At 42.2% G+C, this 23,886-nt stretch overlaps 1 protein-coding gene across 8 annotated transcripts in view; it reads right to left on the bottom strand.

Annotated features, from left to right (window-relative positions):
• The window catches only part of LOC106588628 (receptor-type tyrosine-protein phosphatase U), a 283,920-nt gene that overhangs the window by 14,403 nt on the left and 245,631 nt on the right, over window positions 1-23,886 (bottom strand). For 3 of the 8 annotated variants that reach the window (XM_045709315.1, XM_045709317.1, XM_045709316.1), the window contains 5 exons: window positions 21,351-21,423; window positions 20,384-20,460; window positions 20,203-20,274; window positions 16,474-16,491; window positions 13,831-13,867 (listed from right to left, as the gene is read on the bottom strand). In XM_045709315.1, coding sequence (XP_045565271.1) covers window positions 13,831-13,867; window positions 16,474-16,491; window positions 20,203-20,274; window positions 20,384-20,460; window positions 21,351-21,423 — 277 coding nt within the window. The remainder of the gene's footprint in view (window positions 1-13,830; window positions 13,868-16,473; window positions 16,492-20,202; window positions 20,275-20,383; window positions 20,461-21,350; window positions 21,424-23,886) is intronic. The other 5 variants (XM_045709320.1, XM_045709322.1, XM_045709321.1 and 2 more) reach the window with 2 other exon arrangements.

Here is a 23,886-nt window from a genome sequence, read left to right on the forward strand (position 1 = left end):
ATGTTTATCTTTCAAATGGTGTAACATAGTTGTATTTTTGAAAAATTTGAATTTTGACATTTATTTGGATTCAAATTTGCCGCTCTTGAAATGCACCTGCTGTTGATGGAGTGCACCACAGGTGGCACGCTAGCGTCCCACCTAGCCCCAAGAGGTTAACTAAAAATCGCATTTGTAATTTGACTTGCGATTTAGATCAAAACACTTTGGTGAACTGTTGGAATCATGGAAATAGAATGATTATTCTAATTCTATAGTTAGAGTATATTAGTGGGCACTTGAATGCAGTGTTGTTTGACATGACAACGAATGAAAATGCCAAGAAGCAGTTATTGTGAAACTGAAGGAACCGGAAGTGTTGATAAGTGTTTCTTAGGGGACCCTATAATCTTTGGCTACATTTAATGTTTTGTCTTAGCTACTTCATGTAGCGAACATATTCATGCTTCACATATTCCTCTTTGATTTAGAAGATACTGTTGCACAAACAACATGCTGATTTAGGTCTACACCATCACTGGTATTATTAGGCTGTATAGCTAGTTACATTTGCTCTTACTCAGTACATTTATTACCTTGCTAGCCAGTTAACTAGCAATTAGCATTAGCGGCTAAGACGATTTAGGCCTAACTTGCGAAGAAAAGACAAACTAGCCATTTGCAGATGTAAGAAACACAAACTAATAGTGTAATTATAGAACACTAGTGGATTTCTATTAAGAATGACTTATTACACATCTCATATGTATATACAGTATTTTATACCATCTATTACATCTTGTGTAGATGTAATATGTAGATATTCTTACTCCATTACCTCGCTTAGATTTTTTTGTGTATTATGTAGTTGCTGTGGAATTGTTAGATTACATGTTAGATATTGCTGCACTGTCGGAACTAGAAGCACAAGCATTTCGCTACACTCGCAATAACATCTGCTAACCATGTGTATGTGACCAATAACATTTGATTTGAGAAGGAAAGTGAAAACAGCATCGTTGTCATCAACATTGTTGCATGTGCAGTATTGACCATGCAGACTGAAGCAGTGTCTCGTGGTCAAGGAACAACAAATGCGCTCTTTGAGTGACGGGGGCGGAGCTAGGTCTGTGTGGAAAGTGGCATAGAGAGAGAGAGAGAGAGCGGAGAGAGATGACTCAAGTAGCGGAGTAAACTATAAAAATGGACGTTACACACGGCGTATCACATGTAACAAACCAAACATTCAAATACAGTTATAGAAGGTAAAGTAAAAAACCAACCCGGTCCGTGCATTAATACCGGTATATTGTAAAATACGGTATACCGCCCAGCCCTACTCTGAACCCAGAGTGCATTCATTCAATATGTTTCCAGAGGCTGCTGTAGTTAGCATAGAAACCCAAGGGGGTTGTTGTTTCTGCAGTTTATTTCACAGTTTGTCTTAACAACATGAAGCTGATAGAACAGTGTGATAGCTGCTGATGTAGCCCCAGGGCAGACCCTGCATCCTACAAGGCTCTGTTGTGAAGGCTGTTGGGTACAACAGGGAGAAGAGAGGAGAGGAAAACCTTGGCTGTCTTTGAGAACAGGGGTGCTAAGGGCACAGACTAACTGTCAGGGATGAGTTTTGTTCCCCCTGCTACCAGCAGTGGTTGAGTGCAGTGTTTCTGTGCAGTGTTCCTACCTTAACATTGGATCGATCCTACTTGAGATGCCTAGCACCGATCACCCACGTGGCGTCTACTGTATTATTAATATGACAACATTTTGTTCCATTTTCAGCAGCACTCCTCACGGAGGGCCAGAGGGGCAGAAGGCCCAAAGGGCCAGAGGGCCAAGGCTGTCATAGGAGTGACAGATAAGGGTGGATCCTCCCAGGGCAAATCTATATGCTCAGCGTAATGTTGCTGTGTGGACACAGGGCTTCAGAGAAACCCTCCTTCACTGCCTCCAACATCTCATCCTTGGACACCAGTTTCGCTCCAGGCACCTGCCTAGTGCCTACACACAAGTATACATATATACATGTATACACATGGTGTTAGTTCAACCTTCAATCTCATCTGGCCCGCTGGCTTTTTTACCATGAATTCTAAAATGTTTTCAGTCTGCCTCAGTTACAGAGCTACATTGGCCAGTGGCTATGTAATATGTATGCATAAGCATAGTGTTTGTGTTTGTGTTTGTGTTGTGTGTGTGTGTGTGTGTGTGTGTGTGTGTGTGTGTGTGTGTGTGTGTGTGTGTGTGTGTGTGTGTGTGTGTGTGTGTGTGTGTGTGTGTGTGTGTGTGTGTGTGTGTGTGTGTGTGTGTGTGTGTGTGTGTGTGTGTGTGAGAGAGAGAGAGAGAGACAGAGAGAGATAGAGGGAAAGAGGGAGAGAGAGCATGAGAGCGATAGAAAGAGGAGAGAGAGAGGGTAAGAGAAAGTTAGGTTTTAGAGGAGCAAGTCATCTGAAAATGTCCTTGTGGGAATTGGGACCAAAAAGATAGAGGGAAATACACATACTAAACTAAGATCAGAGCTAAGAAAGAATCAATTAAAGTATATACGTGTGTGTGTGTGTGTGTGTGTGTGTGTGTGTGTGTGTGTGTGTGTGTGTGTGTGTGTGCATGACGGGGTGTTTGGGGAATCCATGTTCTAGGTCCAGACTTCAGGGAGAAGGAGAACTATCCATAGACTGGGGGGAGGAGAAACAGAGAATTCACAGAGAGATACAGCTACTGTGCTGTAACAGAATCAGTAGGCCTATATACAGCTACATGTGACTAACTGTAGAGAAAAGTGGGGTTCAGGTTGTAGAAAAATCTACCCAGACACAGGGCATGATGTAGCACCAGCCGGTGAGTGTGTGAGTGTGTGAGAGAGAGAGAGATTAGGGTTTCCTGAAGGAGCCTAGCTGAAGCCTGAAGGAGTCTAGCTCTCCAGGACAAGGGTTGGGCATCCCTGATATATAGAATATATATTTTTTAAATTGCCTTTGGAAAGTACTCAGACCCTTTCACTTTTTCCACATTTTGTTACGTTACAGCCTTATTCTAAAATGGATTAAATAGAAAATCCTCAGCAATCTACACACAGTACCCCATAATGACAAAGCGAAAACAGTTTTTAGAAATGTTTGCAAATGTATTAAAAATAAATGGGGTATTGTGTGTAGATTGATGTAAAAAAAAATGTTTTAATACATTTTAGAATAAGGCAGCAACTTAACAAAATGTGGAAAAAGTCAAGGGGTCTGAATACTTTCCGAATGCACTGTATGTATGTATGTATGTATGTATGTATGTATGTATGTATGTATGTATGTATATATATATATATAAATATATAAAAGAGAGACAGAATATGAGCTCACACATTTTTCTGCATGTTTTTAAAAAAATAGATAGATTAACCTGTCTGGGCTAGGGGGAAGTATTTTCACGGCCGGATGAAAAACGTACCCAATTTAAACAGGTTACTACTCTGGTCCAGAAACTAGAATATGTATATTATTAGTAGATTTGGATAGAAAACACTAGGACGTTTCTAAAACTGTTTGAATGGTGTCTGTGAGTATAACAGAACTCATATGGCAGGCAAAAACCTGAGAAATATTCAAGCAGGAAGTGGAAAGTCTGAGAATTGTAGTTCTTTTGATTCTCTATCGAAGCTACAGTGTCTGTGGGGGATGTTGCACTTCCTAAGGCTTCCATTGGCTGTCAACAGCCTTCAGAAAGTGGTTTGAGCATTTTCCTGTCACTGGGCAGATAATAGGAGCTCAGATACTGAGTGGTCTGCCTGGCAACAAAGGGATTGGATATGCGCGGTCACGCGAACACACCGTTCCTTCTTTTTCTTCTTGAATGAATATGCTATTGTCCGGTTGGAATATTATCGCAATTCTACGTTAGAAATACCATAAAGATTGATTTTAAACAGCGTTTGTCATGCTTCTAAGTACGGTATGCCTTTGGATAAGTGATCTGTACGCACGAACAAAACGGAGGTATTTGTACATAAATATGGATTATTTGGAACAAAAACAACATTTCTTGTGGAAGTAGCAGTCCTGGGAGTGCATTCTGATGAAGATCAGCAAAGGTAAGAGAATATTTCTAATATTAATTCTGAGTATAGGTTGCCCCGAACTTGGCGGGTGTCTGAATAGCTCACCGTGATGGCTGAGCTATGTACTCAGAATATTGAAAAAGATGCTTTCTCTGTAAAGCTATTTTAAAATCTGACACAGCGGTTGCATCCAGGGGTAGTCCATCTATAATTCTTTAAATAATTGTTATATATTTTGTCAACGTTTATGATGAGTATTTTTGTAAATTGATGTGCACATTCACCAGTTGTTTTGGTGGGAATACATTTTCTGAACATCACGCGCCAATGTAAAATGCTGTTTTCGGATATAAATATGAACTTTATCGAACAAAACATACATGTATTTTGTAACATAATGTCCTAGGAGTGTCATCTGATGAAGATCGTCAAAGGTTAGTGCTTCATTTAGCTGTGTTTTGGGTTTTACTGACACATGTCCTTGCTTGGAAAATGGCTGTGTGATTATTTTTGTCTATGTACTCTCCTAACATAATCTAATGTTTTGCTTTCGCTGTAAAGCCTTTTTGAAATCGGACAATGTGGTTACATCAAGGAGAAGTGTATTTTTAAAATGGTGTAAAATAGTTGTATGTTTGAGAAAGTTGAATTATGACATTTTGTTGTTTTTGAATTTGCCGCCCTGATATTTCACTGGCTGTGTCCCGCAGGTGCGTCCCACCTAGCCCATGTCCCGCTAGCGTCCCACCTAGCCCATAGAAGTTAAGAGTTAGACAAACTTGGATTTTTTGGCAGGGACATATACAGGATGCTACCCCAAACAACATAACCTTCACTCCAAATCAAAACACCAAACCTACAACCTGATTTAGGACGGAATTACCTGGAATTCCCTGGAATGCTTCATTCACCGAAGGATTATTATTCCCAAGCTATACAGCAAATGCTCTGTCAAACAAACAGAAACCTGAAAACACCATCCAACCTGGAACTGAGTGAGTAATGCTTAGTCTGAAGCTATTTTTTACTTTCAAACGCCAAGAAGAAAAATACATTACAATGAAATATTTTACTTTATAAGGACAGAATGCTAAGGCTACCAAGCTTGCTAGGAAAAAGATATACAACTTCAATTAGCACTGGCGTGTGAAGCGAAAGGTGTCAAAGCCCTTGAGCCCAATAATAGCAGGAGAGCCCCAACCAAATGGAGAGGCCTTAGAAGCACCCTCCTGCTGTTCAGAGGTAATACAAATACAGTACCCTGTGAATGTAAAGATTAATAACACACGAAAAGAGTACAAAATGAAGCCCCTTAAAGAAAATCAAGAGACACTTTTTGATGACTATTATAAAAATGGGAACATAAGCAACCTTATCTTCTACACAGACCATCTCCTGGCATGGCACAGTGCTATATTAACACACTACCCCTCAGGATACTAGACAACGAGGACTCTGAGTCATCTAATATAAATCTTTGTAAGTCTGGAACAGTATTGGTACAGGGCAACCGCAAACAGTTTCAGCTGGACTTTCACGTAATCAAAGAAATAGCTCAGCAGGAGAAGCTCTCCCATGAGAAAGATACCCCCACCGAGAGCAGATCAGACCGGATCTCTTCATTACATAACCCCACAGATGAGCAACCCCAAGCGGAAAGTCAGCCTCCCAGCACAGAATACCACACCCTCATTGAAATGAGGGATAAATTAACCCAGCTGGAGGTAAGGCAAGTGGAGCTGGAACAGCAGGTGATTACATTCCAGTCAGCACAGACCCAGACAACAGTCCAGCACAATAACACCCCCTTAACGAGACCTGGAGAGCTGGAGGGGGAGAGAGTCGGAAGTTTATCCTGACATTTAATCCAAGTAAAAACTCCCTGTCTTAGGTCTGTTAGGTTCACCATTTTATTTTAAGAATGTGAAATGTCAGAATAATAGTAGAGAGAATGATTCATTTCAGCTTTTATTTCTTTCATCACATTCCCAGTAGGTCAGATGTTTACATACACTCAATTAGTATTTGGTAGCATTGCCTTTAAATTGTTTAACTTGGGTCAAACGTTTCAGGTAGCCTTCCACAAGCTTCCAAAATAAGCTGGGTGAATTTTGGCCCATTCCTCCTGACAGAGCTGGTGTAACTGAGTCAGGTTTGTAGGCCTCCTTGCTCGCACACGCTTTTTCAGTTCTGCCCACAAATTGTGTATAGGATTGAGGTCAGGGCTTTGTGATGGCCACTCCAATACCTTGACTTTGTTGTCTTTAACCTGTTGGGTCTAGGGGGCAGCATTTGCACGTCTGGATAAAAAAAATGTACCCGATTTAATCTGGTTACTAATCCTACCCAGTAACTAGAATATGCATATACTTATTATATATGGATAGAAAACACTCTAAAGTTTCCAAAACTGTTTGAATGGTGTCTGTGAGTATAACAGAACTCATTTGGCAGGCAAAACCCTGAGACATTTTCTGACAGGAAGTGGATACCTGATGTGTTGTATTGACTTTAAACCTATCCCATTGAAAAACACAGGGGTTTAGGAATATTTTGGCACTTCCTATTGCTTCCACTAGATGTCACCAGCCTTTACAAAGTGTTTTGAGTCTTCTGGAGGGAGATCTGACCGAACAAGAGCCATGGAACGATGATGTCCCATTAGACACCTGGCGCGCTAGTTCATGTTGGGTACCCTCGTTCCAATACGTTATAAAAGAGTATGCATTCGTCCACCTTGAATATTATTCATGTTCTGGTTAAAAAAGGCCCTAATGATTTATGCTATACAACGTTTGACATGTTTGAACGAACGGAAATATATTTTTTCCCCTCGTTCATGACGAGAAGTCCGGCTGGCTTACATCATGTGCTAACGAGACGGAGATTTTTGGACATAAATGATGAGCTTTTTTGAACAAAACTACATTCGTTATGGACCTGTGATACCTGGAAGTGACATCTGATGAAGAGAATCAAAGGTAATGGATTATTTACATAGTATTTTCGATTTTAGATCTCCCCAACATGACGTCTAGTCTGTATCGCAACGCGTATTTTTCTGGGCGCAGTGCTCAGATTATTGCAAAGTGTGATTTCCCAGTAAGGTTATTTTTAAATCTGGCAAGTTGATTGCGTTCAAGAGATGTAAATCTATAATTCTTTAAATGACAATATAATATTTTACCAATGTTTTCTAATTTTAATTATTTAATTTGTGACGCTGACTTGACTGCCGGTTATTGGAGGGAAACGATTTCCTCAACATCAATGCCATAGTAAAACGCTGTTTTTGGATATAAATATGAACTTGATAGAACTAAAAATGCATGCATTGTCTAACATAATGTCCTAGGAGTGTCATCTGATGGAGATTGTAAAAGGTTAGTGCATCATTTTAGCTGGTTTTATGGTTTTGGTGACCCTGTCTTTGACTTGACAAAACATTACACACAACTCTTGTAAATGTACTGTCCTAACATACTCTAAATTTATGCTTTCGCCGTAAAACCTTTTTGAAATCGTAAAACGTGGTTAGATTAAGGAGATGTTTATCTTTTAAATGGTGTAAAATAGTTGTATTTTTGAAAAATTTGAATTTTGACATTTATTTGGATTCAAATTTGCCGCTCTTGAAATGCACCTGCTGTTGATGGAGTGCACCACGGGTGGCACGCTAGCGTCCCACCTAGCCCCAAGAGGTTAAGCCATTTTGCCACAACTTTGGAAGTATTCTTGGGGTCATTGTCCATTTGGAGGACCCATTTGCGACAAAGTTTTAACTTCCTGACTGATGTCTTGAGATGTTGCTTCAATATATCCACATAATTTTCCTGTCTCATGATGCCATCTATTTTGTGAAGTGCACCAGTCCCTCCTGCAGCAAAGCACCCCCACAACATGATGCTGCCACCCCCATGCTTCACGGTTGTGATGGTGTTCTTCGGCTTGCAAGCCTCCCCTTTTTTCCTCCAAACATAACGATGGTCATTATGGCCAAACAGTTCTATTTTTGTTTCATCAGACCAGAGGACATTTCTCCAAAAAGTAAGATCTTTGTCCCCATGTGCAGTTGCAAACCGTAGTCTGGCTTTTTTATGGCGGTTTTGGAGCAGTGGCTTCTTCCTTACTGATCGGCCTTTCAGGTTATGTCGATATAGGACTCCTTTTACTGTGGATAGTGATACTTTTGTACCTGTTTCCTCCAGCATCTTCACAATGTCCTTTGCTGTTGTTCTGGGATTGATTTGCACTTTTCGCACCAATGTTCATCTCTAGGAGACAGAACGTGTCTCCTTCCTGAGCGGTATGATGGCTGCATGGTCTCATGGTGTTTATACTTGCATATTATTGTTTGTACAGATGAACGTGGTACCTTCAGGTGTTTGGAAATTGCTCCCAATGATGAACCAGACTTGTGGAGGTCTACCATTTTTTTCTGAGGTCTTGGCTGATTTATTTTAATTTTCCCATGATGTCAAGCAAAGAGTCACTGAGTTTTAAGGTAGGCCTTGAAATACATCCACAGGTACACCTCCAATTGACTCAAATGATGTCAATTAGCCTATCAGGACCTCCTAAAGCCATGACATCATTTTCTGGAATGTTCCAAGCTGTTTAAAGGCACAGTCAACTTAGTGTATGTAAACTTCTGACCCACTGGAATTGTGATACAGTGAAAAATAAGTGAAATAATCTGTCTGTAAACAATTGTTGGAAAAATTACTTGTGTCATGCACAAAGTAGATGTCCTAACTGACTTGCCAAAACTATAGTTTGTTAACAAGAAATTTGTGGAGTGTTTGAAAAACGAGATTTAATGACTCCAACCTAAGTCTAAGTAAACTTCTGACTTCAACTGTATCTGCACTCTGAATTGTAGTGAGACAACATCTACAGTAGAAAGAGGTGAAGCAGGAGAAGAACAGAGCACTAGAGGAGAGGATCAGACTGCTGGAGGAGAGGGTGAGGGGGATGGTGTATGACAGAGAACAACCCATTAGAGAGGTGGAGACCCCTGCAGAGAAGCCAGCAGAACAGCCCACCTCAGCTCCCGAAAAAAGTCTTGACACCAGTCCACCCCAGACCCTGACCACTTCGACATCACAGCGGGACCGAAAAATGAAGAACCCCAAGCCCAGGGGATCCCACCCCCTCTGAGCACCCCCTCTGTCGGCCCTGATAGCCCTCCAACTCCCACTCTTATACTAGACCAAGCCAATGGCATATACCAGATGCTCAGCAGGCTCTGCTCACACTTACTGGCCTGAGGCCAAACCACACGACCAACTACATTGGACACACAAAGCCTTCACTATTTCATTCTAGAATATCCAAGGCCTGAGGTCATTTTCCTTTGGCCTAAAGAGCAGGAACCTGGACTTAAAGCAAGAAATCAGAAATATGGACATTGTCATCCTATAAGAAACATGATATAGAGGAGATGGACCCACTGGTTGCCCTCTACATTACAGAGAGCTGGTAGTCCCATCCACCAAACTACCAGGTGTTAAACAGGGAAGGGATTCAGGGGGTATGGTAATTTGGTATAGAGCAGACCTAACTCACTCTATTAAATTAATCAAAACAGGAACATTTTAAATTTCATTAGGAATTCAAAGGAAATGATGTTAACAGAGAAAAATGTCCCCCTGTGTGCTACCTATATCCCCCACTGGAATCCCCATACTTTAATGAAGACAGGTTCTCCATCCTGGAGGGGGAAATCAATTATTTCCAGGCCCAGGGACATGTACTACTCTGTGGCGACCTAAATGCCAGAACTGGACAAGAACCTGACACCCTCAGCACAAAGTGGGACATACACCTGGCTGGAGGTGACAGCATTCCCTCCCCCATACGCCCCCCTAGACACAACTATGACAACATAACCAACAAAAACGGGTCACAACTCCTGCAGCTCTGTCGCACACTGGATATGTACATAGTCAATGGTAGGCTTCGAGGGTGCTCCTATGGTAGGTAGACCTATAGCTCATCTCTTGGTAGTAGTACTGTAGACTACTTTATCACTGACCTCAACCCAGAGTCTCTCAGATCGTTCAGTCAGCCCACTAACACCCCAATCAGATTACAGCAAAATCACAGTCTACTTGAACAGCGTAATACTCAATCATGAGTAATATTAAGAAATGCTATAGATTGAAGGAATGTATTGTGGAAACTTACCAAAAAACAATAAGTCTACAACAAATTAAATCCCCTTTAGACAACTTCCTGGAGAAAACGTTCCACTGTAATAGTGAAGGTGTAAACTTGGCAGAAGAAAATCTTAACAGTATATTTGACTTCTCAGCTTCCCTATCAAATCTAAAAATGTCAAATATAAGACCAAAGAAAATTAACAGTGACAAATGGTTTGATGAAGAATGCAAAAACCTAAGAAAGAAATTGAGAAACCTGTCCATCCAAAAACATAGAGACCCAGAAAACCTGAGTCTACCTCTTCACTATGGTGAATCACTAAAACAATACAGAAATACACTACTGAAAAATAAGTAACAGCACATCAGAAATCAGCTCAATGTAATTGAAGAATCCATAGACTCTAACCACTTGTGGGAAATTGGAAAACACTAAACAAACAACAACACGAAGAGTTATCTTTCCAAAATGGAGATGTATGGGTAAACAACTTCTCCAATCTTTCTGGCTCTATAACAATGAACTAACAGCAAAAAACACATACATGAGAAAATACAAATCTTAGAATCAACTATTAAAGACTACCACAACCCACTGGATTCTCCAATTACCTTGAATGAACTACAGGACAAAATAAAAACCCTCCAACCCAAAATGGCCTGTGGTGTTCATGGTATCCTCAATGAAATGATAAAATATACAGACAACAAATTCCAATTGGCTATACTTAAACTCTTTAACATCATCCTTAGCTCTGGCATCTTCTCCAATATTTGGAACCCCAATCCACAAATGTGGAAACAAATTTGACCCCAATAAATACCGTGGGATATGCATCAACAGCAACCTTGGGAAAATCCTTTGCATTATCATTAACAAAAGACTTGTACATGTCCTCAGTGAAAACAATGTACTCAGAAAATGTCAAATTGGCTTTTTACCAAATTATTGTACGACAGACCACATATTCACTCTGCACACCCTAATTGGACAAACAAACAAACCAAAGCAAAGGCAAAGTCTTCTCATGCTTTGCTGATTTCAAAAAAGCCTTTGACTTAATTTGGCATGAGGGTCTCAAATGAAATCAAAGTTTATTTGTCACGTGTGCCGAATACAACAGGTGTAGTAGACCTTATAGTGAAATGCTTACTTACAGACTCTAACCAATAGTGCAAAAAAGGTATTAGGTGAACAATAGGTATTTAAAGAAATAAAACAACAACAGTAAAAAGACAGACTATATACAGTAGTGAGGCTATAAAAGAAGCGAGGCTACATATAGACACCGGTTAGTCAGGCTGATTGAGGTAGTATGTACTGCTATACAAATTGATGGAAAGTGGTGTTGGTGGAAAAACATACAACATTATACAATCGATGTACACAAACAACAAGTCTGCAGGTAAAATTGGCAAAAAACACACACATTTCTTTCCAAAAGAGCCGTGGGGTGAGACAGGGATGCAGCTTAAGCCCCACCCTCTTCAACATATACACTACCGGTCAAAAGTTTTAGAACACCTACTCATTCAAAGGTTTTTATTTATTTTTAAAACTATGAAATAACACCTACGGAATCATTTAGTAACCTATTGTTTTTAACAAATCACGATATATTTCTATTTGAGATTCTTCAAATAGCCACCATTTGCCTTGATAACAGCTTTGCACACTCTTGGCATTCTCGCAACCACCTCCACCTGGAATGCTTTTGCAACAGTCTTGAAGGAGTTCCCACATATGCTGAGCACTTGTTGGCTGCTTTTCCTTCACTCTGCGGTCCGACTCATCTCAAACCATCTCAGTTTGGTTGAGGTCGGGGGATTGTGGAGGCCAGTTAATCTGATGCAGCACTCCATCACTCTCCTTCTTGGTAAAATAGCCCTTACACAGCCTGGAGGTGTGTTGGGTCATTGTCCTGTTGAAAAACAAATGCTTGTCCCACTAAGCCCAAACCAGATGGGATGGCGTATCGCTGCAGAATGCTGTGGTAGCCATGCTGGTTAAGTGTGCCTTGAATTCTAAATAAATCAGTGTCACCAGCAAAGCACCTCCACACCTCCTCCTCCATGCTTTATGGTGGGAAATACACCTGCGGAGAACATTTGTTCACCCACACCGCGTCTCACAAAGACACAGCGGTTGGAACCAAAAATCTCAAATTTGAACTCCAGACCAAAGGACATATTCCACCGGTCTAATGTCCATTGCTCGTGTTTCTTGGCCCAAGCAAGTCTCTTCTTCATATTTGTGTCCTTTAGTAGTGGTTTCTTTGCAGCAATTCGACAATGAAGACCTGATCCAGACAGTCTCCTCTGAAGAGCTGATGTTGAGATGTGTCTGTTACTTGAACTCTGTGAAGCATTTATTTGGGCTGCAATTTCTGAGGCTGGAAACTCTAATAAACTTATCCTCTGCAGCAGAGGTAACTCTGAGTTCTGAACGTCACATGCTAATGTAAAAAGCTGGTTTTTGATATAAATATGAACTTGATTGAACAGACATGCACGTATTGTATAACATAATGTCCTAGGTGTGTCATCTGATGAAGATCATAAAAGGTTAGTGCTGCATTTAGCTGTGGTTTGGGTTTTTGGTGACATTATATGCTAGCTTGAAAAATGGGTGTCTGATTATTTCTGGCTGGGCACTCTCCTGACATAATCTATTGTTTTGCTTTCGTTGTAAAGCCTTTTTGAAATCGGACAGTGTGGTTAGATAAACGAGAGTCTTGTCTTTAAATAGCTGTAAAATAGTCATATGTTTGAGAAATTGAAGTAATAGTATTTCAAACGATTCAAAAATCTCGCCACTGGATACAGGTGGCTGTTACGTAGGTGGGACGAATTCGTCCCGCCTAGCCCATAGAGGTTAAGGAAAGCTTTGACTATGCACAGACTCAAAATTAATAGCTTTGCCTTGCTATTGAGAAAGGCCACCGTCAGCAGACCTGGCTCTCAAGAGAAGACAGGCTATATGCACACTGCACACACAATGAAGTGGAAACTGATCTGCACTTCCTAACCTCCTGTCAAATATATGTCCATATTAGAGAAACATATTTTCCTCAGATTACACAGATCCACAAAGAATTCGAAAAGAAACCCAATTTTGACAAACTCCCATATCTACTGGGTGAAATACCACAGTGTGCCATCACAGCAGCAAGATTTGTGACCTGTTGCCACAAGAAAAGGGCAACCAGTGAAGAACAAACAGCATTGTAAATACAACCCATATTTATACATAATATGACATTTGAAATGTCTTTATTATTTTTGAACTTCTGTGAGTGTAATGTTTACTGTTCATTTTTATTGTTTCTTCACTTTTAAATATTTTCTACTTCACTTGCTTTGTCAATGTTAACATATGTTTCCCATGCTAATAAAGCCCCTTGACTTGAGAGAGAGAGAGAGATGTTTGGGTGGTAGAGAATAGAGATACACCCAGATACACAACGTGATGGAGCACCAGCCAGTGTGTTTACACATTAATAATTAAAATCATTATTTTAATATCAACAACTGGGAGGCTTGGCTGCTCATGCACACACATACATACAGCACACACACAGAATAAGGTATATTACCATTCATTGATTTCTGAAAAAGTATTCCAAGGGCACTTACCTTGGGTGGCTATGAAGTGGTTTGATCGCTGGTACCCCTGTGAAAAAAGAGAGAAAGAGATGGAGGTAAAAAGAAAGAGAGAGAAAGAGAGAGAGTTGAACATCAGAGTAACACAGTGTAAACACTAGTCCCTGGAGTCACTATAAAAAAACACCACCATCCCCCTCCCTCAGTCTCCTCTCCTCTCTTATTTTTGATCTGGTATTGAATGACATTGAATATGTAGTGAAACTTGCATTGTATTCATCTTCCACCTAGATATAATACCAAGTGGTTTTCATAGTATAATGTTTTCATATTGTAAAGGTTGGACTGTTGGATTACAGGGAGTTAAAGGAGATTTCTCTACAGCGGCCATAACTGTCTAGAGATAGGGACTGTAATTTTCTCATTGGGCAGCTTCCTCCTACCAATTATTTTTTGTTTTGTTCAGGCAGCATTTTGACATGATCTGTTCAGGTATAGAGCAATAATAAAGTACACAAGGTTCCTTCAAAAGGGAAATTATAATGCTTTCATTTCAGCCAATTGACACTGACTGATCTGTCATTGTCTTTTCTCCTGGGGGGGTGCATTACTGCGCTATGATCCAGCCTGGACACTCAGATGGGATGGCTAGTCATGGTCTGTGTGTATCCAGACTAACTCAGCACTCTGAGCATAACAAATTAACCAGCCCTGAGCATGGTGTGTGAGTGTGTGAGAGAGAGAGAGAGAGAGAGAGAGAGAGAGAGAGAGAGAGAGAGAGAGAGAGAGAGAGAGAGAGAGAGAGAGAGAGAGAGAGAGAGAGAGAGAGAGAGAGAGAGAGAGAGAGAGAGAGAGAGAGAGAGAGAGAGAGAGAGAGAGAGAGAGAGAGAGAGAGAGAGAGAGAGAGAGGAATGTAAAGCAAGACAAATCCTCCAGCCATGGGCATGGTCCCCTCATCACTCTTGGCTATAAGGGAACGTACGCACGTGCATGTGCACACGCACACACCACTCATTCCATTCCATTCCATAAGTGCCATGCCACACAGAGAGGACGGGAGATGGATGACAGTCGCCATGCAAGAGTGCAGTGACCCCATTCCCATCCTTCCCATGATCCTCTCTGCTACACTGTGTGTGTGTGTGTGTGTGTGTGTGTGTGTGTGTGTGTGTGTGTGTGTGTGTGTGTGTGTGTGTGTGTGTGTGTGTGTGTGTGTGTGCTTCCTGTCTGTCTGTCACCTAGGCAACCACCACCCTCCGCCTACAGTGAGCAGACAGCATCACATCAAGCAGTGTGAAATTCAAAATGGAGGAAAAATAACTGAATAAAAAAAGTACTTCTCTCTCATGCTCCCCACCACACTTAAACCATGACAATACCAATCACATCACAGCATCGCAACATGATGAGATGGAAAGCAAGTTGCCACATGAAGGAAAGCCAAGAAGAAAGCCAAAACAAAGTTGGCAATCTCTCCCTTTACAAGTTCTCTTCTTTCACAGCAAGTTGGACCCCCTTCAGACCAATCTAGTTTGGCCCAGCTAGATAGCCCACTATGTGGTTGAAGATTAGCCCAAATGCTGTATGACAAAGTATGTGTGAGAAACATCCAACAGAATGTGATACAGGGGCAGAAAACAGGTTGAAAACAGTGATGTTATGTTCAGGCTCTGGCAGTGCAGTGTTTCCTGTGAAGCCCTTCACTGTGTCTCAATCTGAGCTGAGCAGTGCTGTAAAGTACTTAAGTAAAAATACTTGAAAGTAATACTTACGTCGTTTTTGGGGGTATCTGTACTTTACTCTACTATATATATTTTTGACAACTTTTACTTTTATTTCACTACATTCCTAAATAAAAAGATGTACTTTTTACTCCATACATTTTCCCTGACACCCAAAAGTACTTGTTACATTTTGAATGCTTAGCAGGACAGGAAAATTGTCTAATTCACACACTTATCAAGAGAACATCAATGGTCATTCCCCACTTTTACTTAAGTCATTTTCTATTAAGGTATCTTTACTTTTACTCAAGTATGGCAATTGGGTACTTTTTCCACCACTGGAGCTGAGTGTGTGTATCTGTCCTGGCTTTGGCCCTGCATGATATATCTGCATGGGTCGCTACTGCCTTCAGGGCATATCTGAGCTCTAGCCAAAAGTAATTAACTATATAGGGAATAGACTGAGACCTTTGAGGCTCTGGCCAAAAGTAGCACACTGAGTAGGTAATAGGGGGCCATTTAGGATTCACACTTAGACTGTGCTCCTCCCATTGGTTCCTTTGTGCGATTTCTGATGGGGGACAGGTGTAATATATAATACAAAGTTCTAACGGCTGGTTCTGTCTATTGGGACAGACTTGCCTGCAGTAAGACATGCTTTGTGTCATATCTGCTGTGATGGGGGACAGACAAACCTCATACAAATCCTTTACTCTAAGTGAGTCTAGTATGGCTGCAGATGAGAGTGAGTGTAGTGGTGTAGCAGAGCAGGTTTGGCTAAATTAAACTCTGGGGAGCAGCTGGTGCCTAGGGCATGGGGGGCTCATAGACAGAGAAATTAGAAAGTGGTGGAGCGATGGAAAGGGGGAAGGAAGTAAGGGGGTACGCAGAGGGCACAGGGTGAGCGGGAAGATAGATGGAAAAGAAAGAGAAGAGAAGCAGGTGTACTTACTTCCCTGTTTATCCGGATCTAAAAGGTCCCAGAGGTTAAGAAAAGAGGGAAGGAGAAAGAGAGAAAGAAGGAAGGAAGCAAGGAAAAATAATAATTATTGAGATTAAAGAACAGGGGGATAGGAGAGAACCCACAGGTAAGAGGAGAGAGAGAGAGAGAGAGAGAGAGAGAGAGAGATTGTTTCATCATGCCTCACACACTGTTGCCATGGCAGAGGTAGAAACCAACGTTTTTTTCTTGAACTTCCTGTAGTTGTTGTGGTCATGGAACACTAAGTGAACAAAACATACTACACTACACCCAACTCTCCTCCTCCTCAAACCCAAGCCCCACCATCCATGAAAACAGTTAGGTTAACTTGTTATGGATAGGGGGCAGTATTTTCACGTCCGGATAAAAAACGTACCCGATTTAATCTGATTATTACTCCTGCCCAGAAACTAGAATATGCATATAATTATTAGCTTTGGATAGAAAACACTCCAAAGTTTCTAAAACTGTTTGAATGGTGTCTGTGAGTATAACAGAACTCATTTGGCAAGCCAAAACCTGAGAAGATTCCTTACAGGAAGTGCCCTCTCTGACCATTTCTTGGCCTTCTACACTCTCTTTATTGAAAACTGAGGATCTCTGCTGTAACGTGACACTTACTACGGCTCCCATAGGCTCTCAGAAGGCGGCAGAACGGTGAATGATGACTTTGCAGGCCATGGCTGAAAAACAGTAGCGCATTTGGATAGTGGTCGATCTGAGAACAATGAGACTGGGGGCGCGTGCACGAGAAGACTCCATGTTTTTATTTTCAGTCTTTGAACGAAAACAACGACTCCCGGTCTGAATTTTTTCGCTTTTTTACGAGAAAAATCGCATAAAAATTGATTTTAAACAGCGTTTGACATGCTTCGAAGTACGGTAATGGAATATTTTGAAATTTTTTGTCACGAAACGCGCCGGGCGCGTCACCCTTCGTCACCCTTCGGATAGTGTCTTGAACGCACAAACAAAACGCCGCTATTTGGATATAACTATGGATTATTTGGAACCACACCAACATTTGTTATTGAAGTAGAAGTCCTGGGAGTGCATTCTGACGAAGAACAGCAAAGGTAATCCAATTTTCTTATAGTAAATCTGAGTTTGGTGAGGGCCAAACTTGGTGGGTGTCAAAATAGCTAGCCCGTGATGGCGAGCTATCTACTCCGAATATTGCAAAATGTGCTTTCACCGAAAAGCTATTTTAAAATCGGACATAGCGATTGCATAAAGGAGTTCTGTATCTATAATTCTTAAAATAATTGTTATGTTTTTTGTGAACGTTTATCGTGAGTAATTTAGTAAATTCACCGGAAGTTTCGGTGGGTATGCTAGTTCTGAACGTCACATGCTAATGTAAAAAGCTGTTTTTTGATATAAATATGAACTTGATTGAACAAAACATGCATGTATTGTATAACATAATGTCCTAGGAGTGTCATATGATGAAGATCATCAAAGGTTAGTGCTGCATTTAGCTGTGGTTTTGTTTTTTGTGACATTATATGCTAGCTTGAAAAATGGGTGTCTGATTATTTCTGGCTGGGTACTCTGCTGACATAATCTAATGTTTTGCTTTCGCTGTAAAGCCTTTTTGAAATCGGACAGTGTGGTTAGATAAAGGAGAGTCTTGTCTTTAAAATGGTGTAAAATAGTCATATGTTTGAAAAATGGAAGTTTTCGGATTTTCAAGGACTTTGTATTTCGCGCCACGCCCATCATTGGATATTGGAGCAGGTGTTCCGCTAGCAGAACATCTAGATGTAAGAGGTTAACCCAAATCAATGCCAGACAATGTGCTGCTTTCCCATTGAACCTTTCTGAAGAATGGCGAAACGGCAGTGGACCCTTAATTCCACCCCTCATCTCTCCATTCACCCCTCCATTCCTCCCTTTCTCCTACTCACATGAATAATTTTGTATGGCGTCTGGGGGTGGGTTAGCCTAGCGGGATGGCTAGTCAGGGGTCCTGCCACAACATGCAGACAGTGGTGTAGACAGCTCTAACAATGTCACAGGTTTCCTCGCAAGGCCCATATGCTAATTAAACTTTCAGGTAGAGCTAGAGGAGGGTGAACGGAGAATGGAACCAGTGTACTCACAAAGGGCAAGAGGGGGTGAACGGGCGGAACACTCTCCATGAGCTCCAACACAAACACATTGTCCTTCCCTTCCACCTCAACCTGCTGAGTCAGCGCTCATTTGACCTTTTATTTTCTGTCAATTTTAGCTTTTCTATTCTGTCCATTTCACTTATTCTTACATTCTACATTTCTTTGAGCGAAGGGAGACGAATGCAGTCGAACCCTGTACGTTCTTTCCTGCTCTCATTGGGCACTTCACTGAACGGACTGTGTTCAACAAAGATAAATAATTGCTAAAAGAGGTTTTTGTGAATGTCACCTTTATGTAACCTGTACTGCGTGCATATTAAGCAACGCCTCCGCATATGCACACACACACACACACACACACACACACACACACACACACACACACACACACACACACACACACTCACTGCTTGGCCCTAGCTCAAGCACACAAAGTGTATATCCCTCCAACACTAGCTACAGTACTAGCTGTTCAGCTTTGACACAGAGTTGGGAGAGAAAGTGTCTTTGGTGAGGTTTGAACTGGTACTGGGCTTGGCTAAGCCTTCCTGGATGAGACTCACTGGAGCGGAACAGTTGAGATCACAACTAACTGAACGCCAGATGAACGGGATCAGGCATTTGATGTCGTCAGACAGACAGAGCGAGTCGCCGCTCGGAGTTGACTTAGGAGAGCTTTTGGACGAGTCGTCAGCCGTCACAGAGGACACAGACACTCCTAGCTTATAGGATCTTAAAGGATCTTATAGGATCTTATAGGATCTGTGGTGTTGCTGAGACGATGTCTATCTCAAATCTATTCCAGTACCCCCAGGGATACAGGGACAAAGCCAGGTTGAGGGGACAATCCTCTTTAAGTGGATATCCTCACTGTCACAGTGTACTGGCCAGCCAACTGAGGCAAGCCCAGAGAGGGTTGTTGGGACAGACTACCTGTACACACACAGTACAGTGGGAGTCTCTGACTGTCACATCCTCACACACTTTGGACGGGTGTCCCTGTAGACTGGAACATTGGGCTAGACATCCTTAGACCACAGGAGGTTGGTGACACCTTAATTGAGGAGGATGGGCTCATGGTAGTGACTGAAGTGGAATCAGTGGAATGGTATCAAATACATCAAACACATGGTTTCTATGTGTTTGATACCATTCCATTCGCTCGGTTCCAGCCATTATTATGAGCCGTTTGTGGCCAGCCTACAAACTGCTGCTGGGGTAGAGAACATTACCCAAGAGTCTCCTTCCTGTCTCAAACATACATACAGCTACTGGGAGAGACTACATTACACAAGAGTCTCTCTTTCCTGTGGCCAGTCTACAGACAGCTGCTGGGAGAGATTATATTACCCACGAGTCTATACTCCTCCAGCACTTCTCTAGCACTGGGCCAGACACACAGCTTAAAGGAACACTCAACAATACAAAGATAAAATTAGAATATCAGGAAGTCCTCCATGTGAGGCGAGAGACTAATCCCTGCAGCAGTTCTTGTCACACAGCTATCACATTGCAATAGAGTAAAGCCAACTCCCGTGCGCATGCTCAGAAGCTGTGGATGCTCAGAAGTGCAGCCTCTTACATCGTAAGTCCCTCTGCAATATATTTGGTTCCCACAGCTGATCATACGGCTGAGTCTCAGTTTATGGAGCAACTGTGGGCAGAGACAGTAAAGAGTGAGGAGGAGGAGTGAGATGGTGCAGAGTGAAAGAGGGACAGAGAGAAAGAGAGAGAGAGAGAGAGAGAGAGAGAGTGTAACTTACGTCTATGTAGTTGGCATTGCCATAGTCAGAGTTGGGGTCTGCTAGGAGGGAGTGTAGCTTGACTCGATGACGATCATCTACAGGGGAGAGTTCATCAACAAGACAGATCATCAACAGGGGAGAAATCATCAACAAGAGAGATCATCAGCCAGAGAGATCATCTACAGGGGAGAGATCATCAATGGGGGAGAGATCATCAACAGGGGAGAGATCATCAACAAGAGAAATCATCTACAGGGGAGAAATCATCAACAAGAGAGATCATGAACAGGGGAAAGATCATCTACAGGGGAGTGATCATCAACAGGGGAGAGATCATCTACAGGGGAGAGATCATCTACAGGGGAGAAATCATCAACAAGAGAGATCATCAATAAGAGAGATCATCTACAGGGGAGAAATCATCCACAAGAGAGATCATCAATAAGAGTGATCATCTACAGGGGAGAAATCATCAACAAGAGAGATCATCAATAAGAGAGATCATCTACAGGAGAGAGATCATCAACAGGGGAGAGATCATCAACAGGGGAGGGATCATCAACAGGGGAGGGATCATCAACAGGGGAGGGATCATCAACAGGGGAGGGATCATCAACAGGGGAGAGATCATCAACAGGGGAGAGATCATCAACAAGAGAGATCATCTACAGGAGAGAGATCATCAACAGGGGAGAGATCATCAACAGAGGAGAGATCATCAACAAGAGAGAGGGACTTTTATGTCAGCTTTATTTAACCAGGAAGTCTTTTCAGATGTATATTCTCTTTTAAAGGGACACTAACAAAGATGTTCAACAAAACAAAGATTTTTAAATAGCGGTTGTCAATAGCAATTGACTTGAGGACATGTTATAATTGGTACACTAATTTGAAACAAAGTTAAGTTACAGTAGCTTTCCTGCAAATGTTCTTCTATGTATGGCATACCACTCCATTCCAGAGCCAGGGTCTGAACGGAACTTACGCCCCAGCAAACTGTCATGTCTCCCTTTAGTCTTGTCCTTCTTCTTGGTGACATCCCATCCATCAAAGAAGCTCTGAGAAGAGAAGGAACAAGTGGTCACAAAGACAGTGAGATATGGTTAGCATACAGGTGAAATTCTATCATCAGCAGATTTAAACAGCACACTGAAATACTTAGCTTGGTTACCGGAGTGTTAGATATCACTAGGACACAAGGAATATACTGTACGTGTCATCAGATTCAAATATCCTTTCAGTTTTATTACCAAATCTCCACTTAGTTTTACCACTTAGCTTAGTTACCCAACTTAGACTGTTACCCTGAGCGTTCTCTGAGTAACTTGGCCATCATATTCACTGCTCGTATTTCTGTCATGACACATCTATGAGAGAATGGTGAGGAGAAGAAGAGGCTAAGAGAGATGGATCTGGCCTTGAGGGGGAGAGGAGAGGAGGAGAGGAGGTAGAGGGGAGAGGACCTGAGGAGAGGAGGAAGAGGAAAGGAGAGTGGAGACGAGGAAGAGGAGAGGAAGATAAGGAGAGGAGGCCGGGAAGAAAGAGGAGGGCATTCAAGAGTTAAGAGGAGGAAAGGTAGATAGGCAAGCTTGAGTCTCTCTCATTACCTATGCATTGAGAGTGCTTCTGCTTAAAATCCAAGTGCTTTATAATACCTTGGTGTTAAAGTGGTACATTTGTGACAGATGTTTATGACACCATTTTCACAATCTGGCTGCACAGCGCGATAGGAGCTATTGAATCTAAATCAACGTTATGAGAGAGAGAGAGAGAGAGAGAGAGAGAGAGAGAGAGAGAGAGAGTAGAGAAAGAAAGAATGACTGAGTGAGTGTGACAGACGTGTTTGTTGGCGGTAGCGTCCAAGTCACATCACGTTCATGGCGTAAGTCAAACTTATATCCTGGCTGCTTTGCCGGGCACATCCAGGCGCTCCAATCCTAGCTTACTAAATCCCTCATCAGCGCTGGCCCAATCCCAGCATGGGATCAGCGTGGGGCGGCCGGTCCACCTACAGCCCAGGGACAGTGGCAGCATGCTGATCAGAGGATTACACCTGCGCCTCACTCCTACACAGGTAATACTATGCCTAATCCTGCTTAGAGAAGACATGATACCTCTCTCTCTCCTTCTCTCTCTCCTTCTCCCACCAACACCCTTTAGAGCAGAGCCTGACTAACACTGAACCAATCCATAGACAGACTTTCTTTAACACGCCACTATCATGCATAAGGGTCTCAGCTGCTGATTGTCAGAATGGAATTATCTTTTTTTCTAGCAATGTTCTTTATCTCCCCTGAAGCCACGCACGACTCCAACACCATCATTAAGCTTGCTGACGACACGACGGATGTAGGTCTGATCACCGGCGACGATGAGACAGCCTACAGGGAGGACAATGACCTGGCAGTGCAGTGCCGGGACAACAACCTGTCCTTCAACGTCAGTAAGACCAAGGAGCTGATCGTGGGCTACAGCAAATGGGGTGGCGAGCACGCCCCCATCCACATTGACAGGACTGCAGTGGAGCGGGTCGTTCATCAGGGTCCAAATCACTACGGACTTAAAATGGTAAACAGAGTGCGACAGTGCCTCTTCCACCTCAGGAGGTTGAAAAGGTTTGGCATGGGCACTCAAATCCTCAAAAAGTTGTACAGATGCACCATTGAGAGCATCTTGACAGGCTGCATCACTGCTTGGTATGGCTACAGCACCGCCCTCGATCGCATGGTGCTACAGAGGGTGGTGCGGACAACCCAGTAGATCACTGGGGTCGAGCTCCCTGTCATCCAGGACCTTTATATCAGGTGGTGTGGAAAGAAGGCCAGGATAATCGTTAAAGACTCCAGCCACCCAAGCCATAGACTCTGCTTCCGCACGGCAAGCGGTACCAGTGCATCAAGTCTGACACCAAAATGCTCCTGAACAGTTTCCATCCCCAAGACAACTTTTTGCACTGCCTCTATGCACAATCACACTCACTGACACTCCAATACACACATAACATGCACACACATTTATATGGACTCTACACACACGCACACACACACCCACATACAATCTTTTTTTATGATGCTGCTACCCTGTTTATCATAAATCCTCATGCCTAGTCACCTTATCCCAATACATATATACCTATATCGATCCAGTATCCTTGCACATTGTAAATATGGTATTGGAACGGACCCTGTGTATAGCTTCTTACTTTCTATTGTTATTATTTTTTATTTCTTGTGTGTTTTTGTTCTACCTTATTTTATTTAATAGTAATTCACTGATATTGATTTCTGCACTGTTGGGTTTAGAGCTCTGGTTTGTAATGACATCCTTTCAACCAGTTTTGCCTACTGGGTTGAAGCCCTGAAGATAGTCAAGAGGATTGGATCTAACCTGACAGTCTAACCAGTTGGTTGTAATCTGGTTATGGCTATCTGACATCAGCCTCGTTCTATCTGAGACAGTCCAGAAATCCTGTAGCGCCGGTCCAAAAACCCTGTAGTGCCATTTAAAAACTCCCACAGTCC

The sequence above is a fragment of the Salmo salar genome, chromosome ssa27, assembly GCF_905237065.1.
Source record: "Salmo salar chromosome ssa27, Ssal_v3.1, whole genome shotgun sequence".
NCBI lineage: Eukaryota > Metazoa > Chordata > Actinopteri > Salmoniformes > Salmonidae > Salmo > Salmo salar.